A 16,429-nucleotide genomic window follows, 5' to 3' on the forward strand; every position below is an offset into this window, starting at 1 on the left:
TTTAAATGATATGAATGCCACTAAATCTGTGTCAGAGCATTGTGCAATATAAGCAATAACATTAACAGAAGCTGAACCTAAAGCAAAGTTAATTCAGAAAGTTTACTTCAAACCTTCAGAACTAAAAAGCCTATTTTTCCCAGATAAAAGCAATATTGTAATCAGTATAGAGGAACCAATGTTGTTTAAACGAGAAAACTAAACAGTAATTTCATTAACTGCTGAAGAATAAATGTTTGGACAGAACTTGACTGTAGCGTATTATACAGCAATGCTGAAGTCTGTGAGATCTGTCCGGGATTAACATATAGATGATAAGACTCATTAGGTCTACACCAATCATGAAAGATTATGAATCTCCTAGATTGTGTTCTAATTTGTTTCATTTTCTGATTTTAGTTTAGAGGAAAGATTGTCATTTTTCTCTCTGTTGATTGGAGCTGTATAAGCTACCCTATCCCACTGGACACCAAAGGAAGTAATTCCATTAAAGCCATAAGTTCCAGTGATGTACCGGAGCTCAGCTCCATGATAAACAGGGTAGAAGTTGAAAAGCGAGCCAGTGGCGGAGCCCACAATGAAGGTACGCCCCATGTTAGTATTGAATACTAACTGGTGGATGTAGGAGCTGTATCGTCCATAAACCTGGATAACAGCCTCATCCATGTACAGTTGAAACCCCTGGACCAGTCCATATGACATGCCATAAACTGGACTCCAGCGTTTTCCATATTTTATTTGGATTCTGAAAAAAAAAAGAAAACATATCTCACAGAGATGAAGGATGAAGTTTTTGGGGTACAATTAATTTTGCAAATATAATTTTGTAGAAGAAATAAAATTATATTAAAATAAAATCTAAAAATATATATGTTGTAATAATCTGCACACATGCTGCTGTCAATGAAAGGAATAAATGGTTATAGCCATTTTAATTTATATTTATATAAGTGTTTAATTTCTGAATTTCAGGTCCGCTATAAGACCTATAATCCTAGGGATGTTAAATCCTGCCACTAGAGATCTGACTCAAGCACTCCAGATCCCTCTGCTGTGTTACCTGACACAAAACCAGGAAAAGCATCAAAACTGTTATGATCAAAACTGTCCCCTTGCAATAAGAAGGAGAAACAATCCTGAGAATCCTAGGGAGTGACACCACTCACTTTACCCTGACTTACCCAGTTATGCAAGTGCTGTTGCTCCAAACCTTCAGGAAGGTGATATGTCCATGTTCATGAGGCCCAGAGGATGTATATGCAGTATGTCCATCGGTACATACCTCAATGTTGCGGGACTGAACTGGAAAGAGAATATAAAAGGTTTAGAACAATGTAAAAGATTCATATCATGTGTATAGAAATACATTAGGAATGGAAAATCTGACTCACAGTAGCAGTGTAGCAATGTCTAATCTACTGGATTCAATATTCTTCTAGCTAACCGGTAACCCTATAAACAAGGCACTTTTATTTTTTAATTCATGTCTCACATAGAGTTATTCTATATTTGTATCATGTAGCCATCTATTTCAGATCTCTATAACAAGAAACAATTTTTCAGTAGCATGTCCATTGCCTTGTCCTTATGCCTATATAATCCTTTTACACAGTTTTAACCCTGTTTTTTTAGTGTCACCAGAACCCTGCATCTTGTATATTGTAAGTGTTGTGTTAATGTGAACTTAAAATGTTTTTGGTAAAGTAAAAGACAAAATGTGACTTTTATTGTGTTGTTTTTATTGTGACTTTTATTGTGTAGGGCACACGAGTGGTAAACAGACCAGTTTTAGGTACTTTCACTAGATTTTAATGCTTGTCTTTGGTCGGTAATAGCTTTTCCTGTTTTCCTCTTTATAATTCTGAGCCTTAAGTCAATTAGTTGTTTATCTCCTTCTAAGATAACCTGAGAATTTCACAATCTCTGATACTAGATAGTATATCTTCAGATACTGAGACAATACCTCAAGCTACCATAGGTCAGTTTTTGGTGATGAAACAATTTCTAAGTAATGGGATTTGTACCTGAACAGATGACACCTGCATCTTCGCTATGGTTGCAATTGTGGACTCCAAATCCCTTAGACTGACATGTAATGAGAGATGGCTCGTCTCCAGTACATGTTGTATCATCCATCCAAATTGGACCAGTGCCTGGTCCGAAATATGCAGAGCCTGGTGTAAAGAGAGGAGCCCCACAGCCCACTTCCCTGCAGACCACCTGAGCGTCAGCTGTAATCCAACCATCATCACACACTGTGCCCCACTGGTAGCTGTGCAGGACCTCCACTCTCCCAGAGCAGGCGTCCATCCCATTGACCAGTCTGACACGCCCAGTTCCTGTTGTTCAGTGAAAGAGAAAAACTGCTTATCATGGTCTAATCAACTGTTTCTTAAAAAAGGTCAAACTGGATCCTACATTATATAATAAAACATTAGCAGTTAATTTCTGGAAATGGATTTTGCATAAGTAGGTCCTGTGCTGTATCGTCAATTATAAGGCATATCATATCTTCTGAATCTAGTTACCACCTACCAAGATTGTCCTTAGAAATCTCTGAGGAATGACTTTCATCCTCCTTCTAATTCATTTCTATAATAAATGAATTACCATGTGCCTATGGACTGAAATTCATCCTTCAGTATTTGGTTGAACCTCAGCCTGAAGATATACAGTACAGTGTATTAGTTATAGTGTACAGTTATAGTGTTTATAGTTATAGTGTTTCCTACTCTGTTCAATTAGTATTCAGTTTTTAGTTAGTTAATAAGGCTCAGTATACTGTATATTGCTAAATTGGAGGAGCTGTGTGAATGATGCCCAAATACAGTATGTAAACAGCGAGCTAAGAAGGGTTTTTGAGATGTCCTGCTTTATATAGCAGAGATGTATTCAACAATTCTCTCACTTTATCTCTGAAACTGAAGGATCAACAGTGTAACAAGTGAACTTCTTCAAAGCTCCTGAAATTCAGGCCTAAGTTTTGAACATGTAAAATGGGCAGATTTTTTAAACACTGAAGAGAGTGACACTAAACATATCTGATTTAGTGAATTAATCATCTAAATCAGATAAATGACTCTCCATACTTAGCAGCAATTTAAGAGAACTATTATCTGAAGGTCTTTTGCTGTGTAGAAACAATTATTTCATCCCTGAACAGCTTCCCTCAGTGGCATTAAGGTAGCATTGTGCAGTAGAGTGAACTAGGGACTCTAAGTCTTTGTAAATAATGAATATATAATGTTGTATCTTGTTTAATCTTGTGTTTAGTTTAGAATTCTGGTAGATAAACTTTGCCCTTTAAGTCTGTCTCAGTTTACAGTTTCCTAGTTTGAACACACCTCTAATCATATGGGCTTGCCTTCTTTGGCTCAAGTGTAATGTTCTCCATCTGTATATGTCAGGCTACAGATCACACTTTTTCCATAAATACAGTATGTGTTTGCCATGTGATGCAGTATTGTCCAATTAAAGCAGTGGTCCCCACTTGCACTCTGTGCATCCAAGATAAGTACAGGGTTGCTGCAGATCTTACCAGGAATAAACAGCTCTTTCTTGGCTCTTGTCACTTAAATTCTGAATTTTACAGCATTGCAAAATTACAGAACCAGATTCGGTGTTAAATGGAATTGACTGCATTACAAAATAAACCTTCAATCTCTGCCCAATTGACTGTAGCAACTAAACATTTCTCCTGCTATTTAAGCTAAGATTGAGTGAGTAGCTTAAGGGAAAGGTTTCTACCTGCACAAATAACTCCTGCATCCTCAGAATGGCCACAGTTATTAACTCCATGTTCTTTTGATGGACACTGTAGTAGGGACATCTCATCTCCAGTACAGGCTACATCATCTAGCCAGATTGTACCATTGCCTTGGCCAAAGAATGCAGACCCAGGGGCTGATATGGCAGTTCCACAGTCCAGTTCATTGCAGACAACTTCAGCATCAATAACAGTCCAGGCGTCATCACACACAGTTCCCCACTGGTTGTTGTAAAAGACTTCAACCCTTCCCATACAGTGATCAGTTCCATCCACCAGTCTGACGTTCTCACTCCCTGCAATCCAAGACAAATTAAATGTATTATTATGGAAAACATAATCATAGCCAACAAGGATACAGTGCAATCAAAGTGGTCTGTCGTTTTGGAAAACTTGAGTTTTCCTGCTCGGTCATTATGGAATATTAATGCATCTACCCATATCAAAGTCTCATACTTGACCTAGTTATAACAGAGACCCCTATTTCAGAACCTGATCTTTTTCAACTTGAATTATCTTATATTAAAGCCATATTCTTTAATTTAAGTGCTCACTCTAATCTGACTTGTGTTAAATGGTTTATGATATTTCCCAACCTCAAGCCTCTTTCTATTTCACAATTTGAGGAGTCCATCAGCCTTGTCATTTAGTTCGTTCTTAATGACATGATGAATGTTGAGAAGGTTCCGTCTACCTCAATCTTCTTTTTTAAACCTCAGTCCTGGTTTTTAAGATCGGGTCAATCTAATCTGCTGCAGGTCCCTAAAAGCAGACTACATACTACATGTATGTATGACTACATGGAGCATCATGACAAGAGATGCAAATAGGCTCCATAAACTTATCAAGAAGGCTGGCTCTTATTGGGGCTGAGCCTTGACCCCCTGGAGGTGGTGGTTGAGAGAAGAATGCTGACCAAGCTCACAGCCATCATGAACAACACCTCTCATCTGCTTCATGGGACTGTTATTGGGCAACTGAGCACTTTTAGAAACAGACTGCTCCAGTTACGGTGTTCAAGAGAACGTTTCCGCAGGTCTTTCCTCCCGGCTGCTGTCAGGGTGTATAACGCTGCCCTAGGCTAGGACTGTTAGCCCTTCATTTGCTCGTCTATAGACAGCATGTTGCTCCATTGTACTTTTTGGACAATCAATCTGTATAAACCTATGCACATTTTGCACATATTTTATTGTTTTTACAGTGACTATGATCATATTTTGCACACACCTATGTATTTATTTTTATTTATTTATTGTATATTTATTTTGTACAATTTTCTATCTATTCTGATGTCTGTTTTTGCTTGTCTTGTGCTGGACTGCTGTGACACATCGATTTCCTTTTGGGATCAATAAAGTCTTATCTATCTATCTATACTATGGGTGACCATGTTTCTCCATCTCTGCTCCTCACATGTGATCATCTCAAGCAGCTTCAGTTGAGACCTTTAAAAGAGAACTTAAAGCTCATCTCAATCAGCAAGCCTAGAACTTCCAGTACTATAAATGAATTCCCTGTTTTTTTTCTTCTTAATTTTTAAATTCCTTAATTTCTCTTTTAGTTTTTTCTTCTATGCAAAGCATATTGAGATTCATTGTAAAGAAATGTGCTCTATAAATTAAATGTGTTATTATTGATACTGTACAGTATGATATAATTGGTATATCGATTATCATTCAGTCAACCCAGGAGACAAGAAAGACATAGAGTGTTTAGTGAGATGCAGACATAAAACAATGCTATAATGCTGTACACAGCATACAGAACATACCCACCAGTCCGGGAGAGGCAAAACACATATATCCACAACAGAAAATAAGGCTGTAACAAGCACCCTTAGCTAAACCCAATGCCATAGAAGCTGAAAGACAGTAGTGCTGACCATCACACCACTATGAGAATCTGGAACAAGCTACAAAAGCATATTGCTCACACTGGCTTTGGGAGCTGTCATGAATCTCCCATGCTGTTTTGTACTGGCTTTAGATCATAATTATCTGTTTTTTACAATGTAATCTCCAAAATTGATCACAACAATCCCAAACAGCTATCTCAAAAAGCTGTACTTTCCTTGATTGAAATTATTTTCAAATGCAACTGATGGTAAGCTGACATTTTTTGTGAATGAATAATTCATTTTCAGAGGCAGTTGCATGAACAGTATAGCATCAATGAGACTCTTTAATAGCTCATGTTTCACAGATACTTACCTTTATTTTCTGAGGCAACACTACCAAACAAAACACTAAAAACCAAAAAGGCAAGCATGCTGAAAAAGAGAAAATCACATTGTTACTGAGCTCTGCATTCCTGAATAACAACATTTGTATGTAACTAAGGATCTATATACAGTATATATAAATATTTTATATACTATATACTGTATACTGTATATTATATAATGAATCTAAAATGTGTTAATTTTATACAGTACTATATATATATATCCACTAACATTACCCCCATTTTGTGATTTATGAAATTTATCAAATGTAGAAAGTTTTATTGCATAAAATTATTTGTATTAAACAGTATCAGAAAAGGCAGAATAATTTCAGTTTCTAGAAACAAATAAAATTCAGAAATCCCCAGGGCCTCATGGAATCTTATTAATTGGATACAAGGAAAAAAGAGATGCTATTCAGACATCAAGGATGAGAAAACGTAACCAAGTAGTTATAGAACAATTAGTCTGACTTCTATTAATGTAAGGTTATTGAAACAATCATTATATCTAAGCTAGATGATTACCTATATGGAATTAATACCTGAGGGAATAGTAACATGAATTTAGAAAAGGTATTTCTTTCCTGACCAATTTGATCATTTTTTTAACAAACATTAGCAGCACATGGAGCATACATAAAGTGTTTTTAGATTTTCACAAGGCTTTTGAAATACTGTCTGATAGAATATTAGTTTACAGATTACAGGTGGTACACATTTAGGGGTTGTGGGATGTAAATTTTTTAATAAATACAAATTATTTAATGACATTTATTAACAATTTTTAATGCTGACAAGTGCACAGTTTTGCAAAAATATAAATATAAATTTGGAAAAGCTGAGTATGAGCCGTCTACATCTGAAATGATTTATTTTGATGCATTCTATAATTATCATTTTCTACACAATGTGTGGAATCAATAATGAAGGAAAACTAGGATAATGTTTATAATTTTGATTTCCTTGATACCAAAATATACAGGCAGTCCCTGATATACAGTACACTGGGGTAAGGTATCAGAAAGTCGTGAAGTACAGCGACATACTGTACAATTTTCAAATAAAATAAAAAAATAATACATAAAAAAGTAGTTCAGGTGGGTAGCTGCGTCAGCATGCGTAGGCTGCAAAGGAACAAGTAATAGGTTTATTCCATGCTGAAAAAAAGAAGAAAGAGAACACAACGTTTCGGCCGTGGAGCCTTCTTCAGGTGTGAGAGAGACAGGGCAGTAGGCAAAGGTAAAGTAGCGGGAGAACAAAGGTTGGGAGGGAGGAGGAGTGAGAGGCGGGAGCAGGGGACAGAAAGAGAGGCCAATCAAGAGGTGTGAAGTCAGAATGGGTGCAGAGAGGTGTGAAATGAAACTTCCAATGAATGGAGAAAATTTAAAAGAACAGTAGTCTGTCGTTAAGGGAAGGGAGAAGGTGTGATCCTAGCTGCAGAATAATTTTAGTTTCGGTGGTCTTTCTGATGTGTGAGTTTGGAAAACCGTCTTTGAGAACACAGACGGAGAGATTAGAGTGGTCGTGGCCGTCAGAGGTGAAATGAGAAACAATGGGCTTGGAGAGATCTTTAATCTTTACAGCCCTGACGTGTTCTCTGAAACGGTCTCCGAGTCTCCTTCCTGTTTCTCCAATGTAGATGGCTGGGCATTTACTGCAAGAGATACAGTAAACAAGGTTGCTGGAGGTACCAGATGCTGTCTGGGTGATCCGGAATTGTCCTGAGGGGCCTTGAATGAGTGTGGTGGTGGCTGTGTATTTGCAGGTGATACAGCGAGCTCTGTTGCAAGGGAAAGTGCCTGGTGTGGATGGTTGTTGAGGGCGGTCAAGGGAGCTGTGAACAAGGAGGTTACGCAGATTAGGTGGTCGGCGATATGAGATAATAGGGCGATCAGAAAAGAGGGCCCCAATGGAGGGATCATCCTGTAGGATGGAAAAGTTGTGGTTAATGGTCCTGGGGATAGGAAGTGTGTTAGGGTGGTAAGGAAGCACCAGAGGAATGCGGTTGTTACGGCGGGAGTTCCTGATCGGGTTGATGGTCCGGGGGGTGTTTTTGGCTCGGGCAAGGGCCCTGTCAATCACACTGCTAGGGTATCCTCTGTTGATGAAAAATGAGTACATTTCGAGGGCTTGGTTCTCGAAGTCGATGTCGTCGCTGCGTAATCGTCGTAACCTAAGGAACTGTGAAAAAGGAAGAGAGTTTTTAGTGTGGTTGGGGTGAAATGAGCTGTACAGGAGGTAGCTGTGTGAATCCGTGGGTTTGTAATAAACTGAAGTGGACAGTCGGGGGTAGTTGATAGACAAGTGGATGTCTAGAAACGGAAGAGTAGTGGAAGATATGTTAATCGTATATTTGAGGGACGGGTGGAAGTTGGTGAAATGGTGCAGGAAGAACTCAAGCTGATCGTTGGAGCATGTGGCGGCACCGACGCAGTCATCAATATATCGTTTGTAGAGGTCAGGGACATAGCCAGTGTAGGAAGCGAAGAAGCGTTCTTCTACCCAGCCGACAAAAATGTTGGCATAGCTGGGTCCCATTCTGGTGCCCATGGCAACTCCACTGACCTGTTGGTAAAAAAGATTATTGAAAGAGAATGCATTCAGTGTGAGGACCAATTCTGCAAGGCGTACCAGGGTGTGGGTGGGTGGATCAAGCACTGTGCGTTTGTCCAGCATGTGCTTGAGTGCTGTAAGGCCGTCATTATGGGGAATGACGGTGTACAGAGATGTGATGTCCATGGTAAAAATGTAGCATTCGGTACCCTGAAATTGGAAATCATTAAAAAGTTGGAGCGCGTGGTTGGTGTCTTTGATGTATGAGGGAAGATCTTCAACCAGCGGTCTCATGAGGCTGTCGAGAAAGGCTGAGATGTAAGTAGTTGGACAGTTACATGCTGATACGATGGGGCGTCCAGGGGTGTCCGGTTTGTGGATTTTGGGGAGGAGGTAAAATTGAGATACCTGTGGATGTTCCATGATGAGCCGGTTTGCCTCCTGGGGGAGCTCATTACTGCTGATAAGAAGAGAAATGGTGGATACCACTTCCTTTTGGTAGTCAGTGGTAGGGTCCTGTTGGAGAGGGAGGTAGGCAGAAGTGTCAGTTAGTTGTCTAGAGGCTTCAGAGATGTATAGATCCTTACGCCACACCACAACAGCGCCTCCTTTGTCCGCTGGTTTGATGACGATATCATCCCTGTTGCGGAGAGACTGGAGCGCCTGATTTTCTCCTTGGGTGAGGTTAGACCTATGTTTACTGGGTATAGAGAGTGCCTTGGGAGCTTGATTAGTGCATTGGTTGATGAAATAATCAACTGGTGGAAAACGGCCAGAGGAGGGAGTCCAACAGCTCTGTTTGGGATTAATGTTGTTAATGACATCAATAACCGGGTTGTTATCAGCTGCCTGTGAAGAGGAATTGTCGGCAAAATGTGCTCTGAGACGGATCCTGCGGTAAAAGCGGTTAAGGTCGACATTGGTCTGGGGGATGTCCAGCTTCCTGGGAACTGGTACAAAACTGAGCCCTTTGCTGAGGAGGGATCGCTCATCCTGTGAAAGGGAAAGGTCAGAAGGTATGGTGACAACAAGGTTAGGGTTGGTGAGGGTGTTCGGGGTGTTGATGGTTTTCTTCTGTAGAAGATGACTGAGTTTTTTGTGTTTTTGCCGACAATTCCTCTTCACAGGCAGCTGATAACAACCCGGTTATTGATGTCATTAACAACATTAATCCCAAACAGAGCTGTTGGACTCCCTCCTCTGGCCGTTTTCCACCAGTTGATTATTTCATCAACCAATGCACTAATCAAGCTCCCAAGGCACTCTCTATACCCAGTAAACATAGGTCTAACCTCACCCAAGGAGAAAATCAGGCGCTCCAGTCTCTCCGCAACAGGGATGATATCGTCATCAAACCAGCGGACAAAGGAGGCGCTGTTGTGGTGTGGCGTAAGGATCTATACATCTCTGAAGCCTCTAGACAACTAACTGACACTTCTGCCTACCTCCCTCTCCAACAGGACCCTACCACTGACTACCAAAAGGAAGTGGTATCCACCATTTCTCTTCTTATCAGCAGTAATGAGCTCCCCCAGGAGGCAAACCGGCTCATCATGGAACATCCACAGGTATCTCAATTTTACCTCCTCCCCAAAATCCACAAACCGGACACCCCTGGACGCCCCATCGTATCAGCATGTAACTGTCCAACTACTTACATCTCAGCCTTTCTCGACAGCCTCATGAGACCGCTGGTTGAAGATCTTCCCTCATACATCAAAGACACCAACCACGCGCTCCAACTTTTTAATGATTTCCAATTTCAGGGTACCGAATGCTACATTTTTACCATGGACATCACATCTCTGTACACCGTCATTCCCCATAATGACGGCCTTACAGCACTCAAGCACATGCTGGACAAACGCACAGTGCTTGATCCACCCACCCACACCCTGGTACGCCTTGCAGAATTGGTCCTCACACTGAACGCATTCTCTTTCAATAATCTTTTTTACCAACAGGTCAGTGGAGTTGCCATGGGCACCAGAATGGGACCCAGCTATGCCAACATTTTTGTCGGCTGGGTAGAAGAACGCTTCTTCGCTTCCTACACTGGCTATGTCCCTGACCTCTACAAACGATATATTGATGACTGCGTCGGTGCCGCCACATGCTCCAACGATCAGCTTGAGTTCTTCCTGCACCATTTCACCAACTTCCACCCGTCCCTCAAATATACGATTAACATATCTTCCACTACTCTTCCGTTTCTAGACATCCACTTGTCTATCAACTACCCCCGACTGTCCACTTCAGTTTATTACAAACCCACGGATTCACACAGCTACCTCCTGTACAGCTCATTTCACCCCAACCACACTAAAAACTCTCTTCCTTTTTCACAGTTCCTTAGGTTACGACGATTACGCAGCGACGACATCGACTTCGAGAACCAAGCCCTCGAAATGTACTCATTTTTCATCAACAGAGGATACCCTAGCAGTGTGATTGACAGGGCCCTTGCCCGAGCCAAAAACACCCCCCGGACCATCAACCCGATCAGGAACTCCCGCCGTAACAACCGCATTCCTCTGGTGCTTCCTTACCACCCTAACACACTTCTTATCCCCAGGACCATTAACCACAACTTTTCCATCCTACAGGATGATCCCTCCATTGGGGCCCTCTTTTCTGATCGCCCTATTATCTCATATCGCCGACCACCTAATCTGCGTAACCTCCTTGTTCACAGCTCCCTTGACCGCCCTCAACAACCATCCACACCAGGCACTTTCCCTTGCAACAGAGCTCGCTGTATCACCTGCAAATACACAGCCACCACCACACTCATTCAAGGCCCCTCAGGACAATTCCGGATCACCCAGACAGCATCTGGTACCTCCAGCAACCTTGTTTACTGTATCTCTTGCAGTAAATGCCCAGCCATCTACATTGGAGAAACAGGAAGGAGACTCGGAGACCGTTTCAGAGAACACGTCAGGGCTGTAAAGATTAAAGATCTCTCCAAGCCCATTGTTTCTCATTTCACCTCTGACGGCCACGACCACTCTAATCTCTCCGTCTGTGTTCTCAAAGACGGTTTTCCAAACTCACACATCAGAAAGACCACCGAAACTAAAATTATTCTGCAGCTAGGATCACACCTTCTCCCTTCCCTTAACGACAGACTACTGTTCTTTTAAATTTTCTCCATTCATTGGAAGTTTCATTTCACACCTCTCTGCACCCATTCTGACTTCACACCTCTTGATTGGCCTCTCTTTCTGTCCCCTGCTCCCGCCTCTCACTCCTCCTCCCTCCCAACCTTTGTTCTCCCGCTACTTTACCTTTGCCTACTGCCCTGTCTCTCTCACACCTGAAGAAGGCTCCACGACCGAAATGTTGTGTTCTCTTTCTTCTTTTTTTCAGCATGGAATAAACCTATTACTTGTTCCTTTGCATACATAAAAAAGGGTTGTTTCCATTTTAATCTTGGGTCAACTGTGTCAATTTCCTTTTGTTTTTTACCTTTTTGTGAGTCCAAGCACTTTAAGGTATTTGAAAAACACTTCAATAAAATTGTATTGTTGTTTTTCTTTCCAATGTCTGAAAAGAAGCTAAAATATTTAAGCAATACCCAAAATACATACATTTTAATTTAAATAAAGAACTCCAGAAAGCAGACTTAGACACTAGAATTAAGAAAAAAAATATCATGTATGCAATAGAAATATAATGTATTAAATAGAAATTATAATTATACAAAACATAATTAAATATATTCATTTATATCTTAAGCCACAATGTGAAGAAATACAGAATGCAGAAATTTAATCTAAAATATTTTCCAAACCTACAGCAATACATGACTGGGATTAATGCTCATATCTTTGTGTAACAAACACTACATAAATGCATTGTTAATAAAAAATAAAAAATATATTTTTATCTTTAAAAATTTCAGATGAAAAAGTCTCAATATACCAGTAAGCACGCCAAATATAGACAGCTTTTTTGTTTAAATCGTGGAACATATACCATATTGTGTTGTTATACAGTAATGTATTATTAGTAAGTATTATTTTTAATATACAGTAAATGTGCAATTGAAAGGAATTCAAGTATCTCTAATGCACAAGGTAATTAATTATATAATTATATTTGTGTTATAAGAGATTATATAGAAGAAACACAGGCATGTGTTTTTTTTCCAAAGTACATTATAAATACCTAATTAGTCATGCATAAAATCATCTGACAATCTAATGGTCAAGTGAATATACACTTAGTGAATATAAGTACCTTATGAATATTTTTATAAAATCACTATAAGGTTTCTCTATTAATTAAAGTAGCATTGGAATGTTCTCCAGTTCTACATATTATCTTTGAAAGTATGTTGTTTCTATAGGAGTATACAGTACTTACTTGAGAGCTGTTCAGTGAAGGATCCAGCATGTGCAAACTGGTTTCTCTTGGTCTTGCCATATTTATCTGTGTAGAGTGAGCAAATAAGCCAATCACTGTGGTGCACTGGACAGAATCATGCCAAACAGTTATCAAATCTGATAAGTACATAAAAAATAAAAGAACTTTATATGCATTTCTCTGAAACCAGTTTTTCCTGATGGCATGAATAGGTACTAAGTTCAGTTATACTATATACACAGTATAATCAAGAGATTAAAGCTGTGTGAGCACAGTATACAAGGAAGAAGTAAAACAGAGTGAAATAAAAGCCTAATGTCCCCAGTGTTCTGTATTTATTTTTCTTTTCATTAAGAAATTAACCTCTAGCTCTCCCTGTATCACAAATATGAGGCCTAGTGAAAATGTGTTTCCATTTATTTAAACACTGTGCAGCTATTTTCAATTAGTTTGTTAAATATGTACAACTATTTTCATGTCTATTTAAATTCAAACTTCAAACAAATATTTCAAATGCATTCTAAATGCTGTTTCAAAAGTTGTAATAACATCCATATACCCCAGAAGATACAAATTCCTATTAAAACCTTTTTTCATTTTTTCCATTTCCATTTTTCTTCATTTTAACTTTTTAGGGGTGAATTTGTTTTGAGCCCTAAACATCATTTTATACAATAATTATCTTTATTCTATTTGTTTTCTATCTACTCCCAGTTCACTACTTGCAACACTTGTATAGAGCCATATACTGTACATGGAATTATTATTTCCATTCAAGCTTAAGTTTAAAGAGATGGTGTTCAGAGCCTATAGAACGTCTACACACCATTTCCAAACTAACACACTTGATATATAAGTACCTTATCCAACACATTGTTCTAGGTTTTCATTTCTAATTACTTACTTACAGTAAGATGAATGTTTAAGCATTTGGGGTTTTTGTTTGGTAATGTGTGACATTTTTTTAATTAATTAATGTTAATTTAATTTAATGTGTCTTGCTTTGTGGCTTTTAGGCCACAAAATGTGTTACTTTTGAAAGTCTGTATGCACTTTCTATAGGCACTGTAGAGCATATATAAAGATATTCATCTGTAATTAGTTCTGTTGTTTACATAGAAACAAAATATGTAGACATCTGAATTGTGAAGAAGGGGTCAGCAGGCAAGCTTTAGCAAACTGACATTAATGATGAATAATCTTCACTGCAGACACTTACTTTCTTTGGTGGAGAATTCATACGCCTATTCTCTCATGAACAAGCTTAACTCCTGGGTCCCACCCTAGCAGTGACAGCTATTATGCATATTAGCACAATTCAGTGTGTATGTAGAACTATCTATATTTTCTTATTCATTTTAAACAATGACCTTGATCATATTTGCTGCTCTTTTTCATTCTCTGGTCTAGCTCATCCTATAGTATTTAAGTTGATCAAGATGAAGCAATAAGGAATGGCAGCATATTAGTTTCTAATATTAGGGTGTTTGTTCATCATTTTATACCCAGACCTCCTTGTTATCACCTCTGTGTTGTAGTTTTGGCAAGAATGTCTCTTGTTTTCTGTAAAAAAAAAACATTTTCCTTAAATGTTGTCTAGAACATAATTAAAAATATACAGTACCAAGGAAGAAAAGCTGATGATTTCAACACATTCCCTGAGGTCCTTTGGCAAATGGTTATGAAACCAGCTGTACAGGGAGCAGGGATACAGGGAGGAAGGTTTGAAAATCAAACTGTAGGAAGACTGCTTTCAACTCCTGACATATATCAAATACTATCTTGCGTCTCGATTCTTGCTTGATCCAATTTTTACTATCCTAAGATGACTGAAGGATCATTTCTGTGATTAAAGATCAAAAGGTCTAACAGGTTTTGCAATTAGGCTGTGCAGATCAAACACTTGGCTCTGACTCACCTAAGCGAATCAGACTGAGAAAAGTTATTGACCAGGAGTATGTGGCAAACAGAGGGTAGAAAGGAACAAAAAGAGGGAGTGAAACAGTGGGTTAGGGAACAGGTTGTGCTCGACTGGATTCTGGAGATAGGATGATGATCAGTGGGAAACACCAGTTGGAGTCAATAGCCTTTTTTAAAATGAAGAGCTTTTGTGTTGCACAAAAGATGTATACAAATGTCCTTTTTTGACTTTTGAAAATTGATGGTGTGATAGTGGACTCCTTCACTGTGCAATTTCCTGCTCTGCTGGGTGAATATGTCTGGTCCTCTATCAAGGCATTGAGTTCTGGTTTGGATTATAAGACTTTTTAGTTGAGTCGGGAGTGTTTGGAACTTGAGATTGCAACATGGAGCTTCCCAATTAGAAGGTTGATTTACCGCCCTTTAATGGAGCCGGTCGACAGGATTTCCCTCAAGCACAGATCAGGCGAGGGAGACGAGTAACAGATCTTGTTGGTGTTACTCACAAAGTCACAAAGTAGGACCTGCTAAGGTCGAACTGTCACCCAGTAGGAAGAACTGTGTGTGGGAGTCCAGTGTGCAACAGGATCACATATGTCTCAACAAGATCTGAACCTCACAGTGCCTTCTTTCTTTCCAAAAACTCAAACACACATTGAAATCTACCTCTACCTCACATGTCAAAAAGATCACTCCCCATAATTTTCTATCCTTTATTTCATTCTGTTGATGTATGTTTTTGCATATCTGATGTTGTTTTGCACATTATGTGTTGTTGTTTTGCACACTGCCTGTTGTCTCTGTCTTTCTTTTATTATACAATTGTATTGTTGTTTTTTTGTACTACTTATCATCTGAGAGCTAGCTAAATAGCATTTCGTTATACCATATACCTGTATATGAGTATAATGACAATAAACTTGAACTTGAACTTGAAGATGCATGGGCAGATCCTGACTGCAGTAGCATGTCCCATACTGTAAATCTTCATAGGAGTGTGTACTGAAAATAAGTGGACATATGAACTAATTAGCCCAACATGCAGTGCAAAAGCATGAGAAGGTTAAATATGAGAGAGGGAAGCATGTTTGAAGAGAGGATGGTAGTGTTATTCAACTGCTGGAGTGTGTGGAGAGAACTAAAGGTTGACAAAATAATAAAATAACTGTAAAATGAAAATAATCCATTGGTCCTACGAGCTAAGGAGGTAGAAAACCTGCACTGTGTTTAACAAATGTCTGCAGGCTTACAATATTTAAAGGCCCCACGTAGCCATTGCCATCAAAAAAAGCAACAACTAGTGAATGTGAATATGACTAGTGACTAGTGAATATGTCAAAATTAATTAATCTTAGTTAATAATAATAATAATAATAATTGCTTACACTTATATACAGATGCAGCCATTCAAAATGGGTGGGGTATTTCACGGTATACCCCGGTTGGCGTGTCGCATCAAAACGCAGTTTCACGCAGTATCACGTGGTGTATCGCGTCATTTGACATCATACCGGAAAGTATCTGGAATCACCTTGTAAAACCGCCAGGAGGAGCCAATAAAGCTTAACCTCTCATGTACAGCATTTGAGCTTT

General features: G+C 39.1%; 1 protein-coding gene across 1 annotated transcript; it reads right to left on the reverse strand.

The window, feature by feature from the left end:
* Positions 1-372: 372 nt before the first annotated feature.
* Positions 373-12,955, reverse strand: LOC148815825 (scavenger receptor cysteine-rich domain-containing group B protein-like). Its single transcript, XM_088904804.1, has 6 exons — positions 12,917-12,955; positions 5,977-6,035; positions 3,748-4,062; positions 2,025-2,339; positions 1,182-1,302; positions 373-745 (listed from the first exon to the last, which is right to left on the reverse strand). The coding sequence occupies exons 2-6, from the start codon at positions 6,032-6,034 to the stop codon at positions 373-375; spliced, it is 1,182 nt and encodes a 393-aa protein (XP_088760930.1). The 5' UTR covers position 6,035; positions 12,917-12,955.
* Between the last annotated feature and the right edge of the window lie 3,474 nt (positions 12,956-16,429).

This window comes from Atractosteus spatula, chromosome 24, assembly GCF_055471065.1.
Source record: "Atractosteus spatula isolate fAtrSpa1 chromosome 24, fAtrSpa1.hap1, whole genome shotgun sequence".
Classification (NCBI taxonomy): domain Eukaryota; kingdom Metazoa; phylum Chordata; class Actinopteri; order Semionotiformes; family Lepisosteidae; genus Atractosteus; species Atractosteus spatula.

Coding starts and splice junctions, on each gene's coding strand:
- LOC148815825 (XM_088904804.1), bottom strand. CDS start 6,034: ATGCTTGCCTTTTTGGTTTTTAGTGTTTTGTTTGGTAGTGTTGCCTCA. Junction 4,063..5,976: donor TGTTGCCTCAGAAAATAAAG/GTAAGTATCTGT, acceptor CTTGGATTGCAG/GGAGTGAGAACGTCAGACTG. Junction 2,340..3,747: donor TGCAGGAGTTATTTGTGCAG/GTAGAAACCTTT, acceptor ACTGAACAACAG/GAACTGGGCGTGTCAGACTG.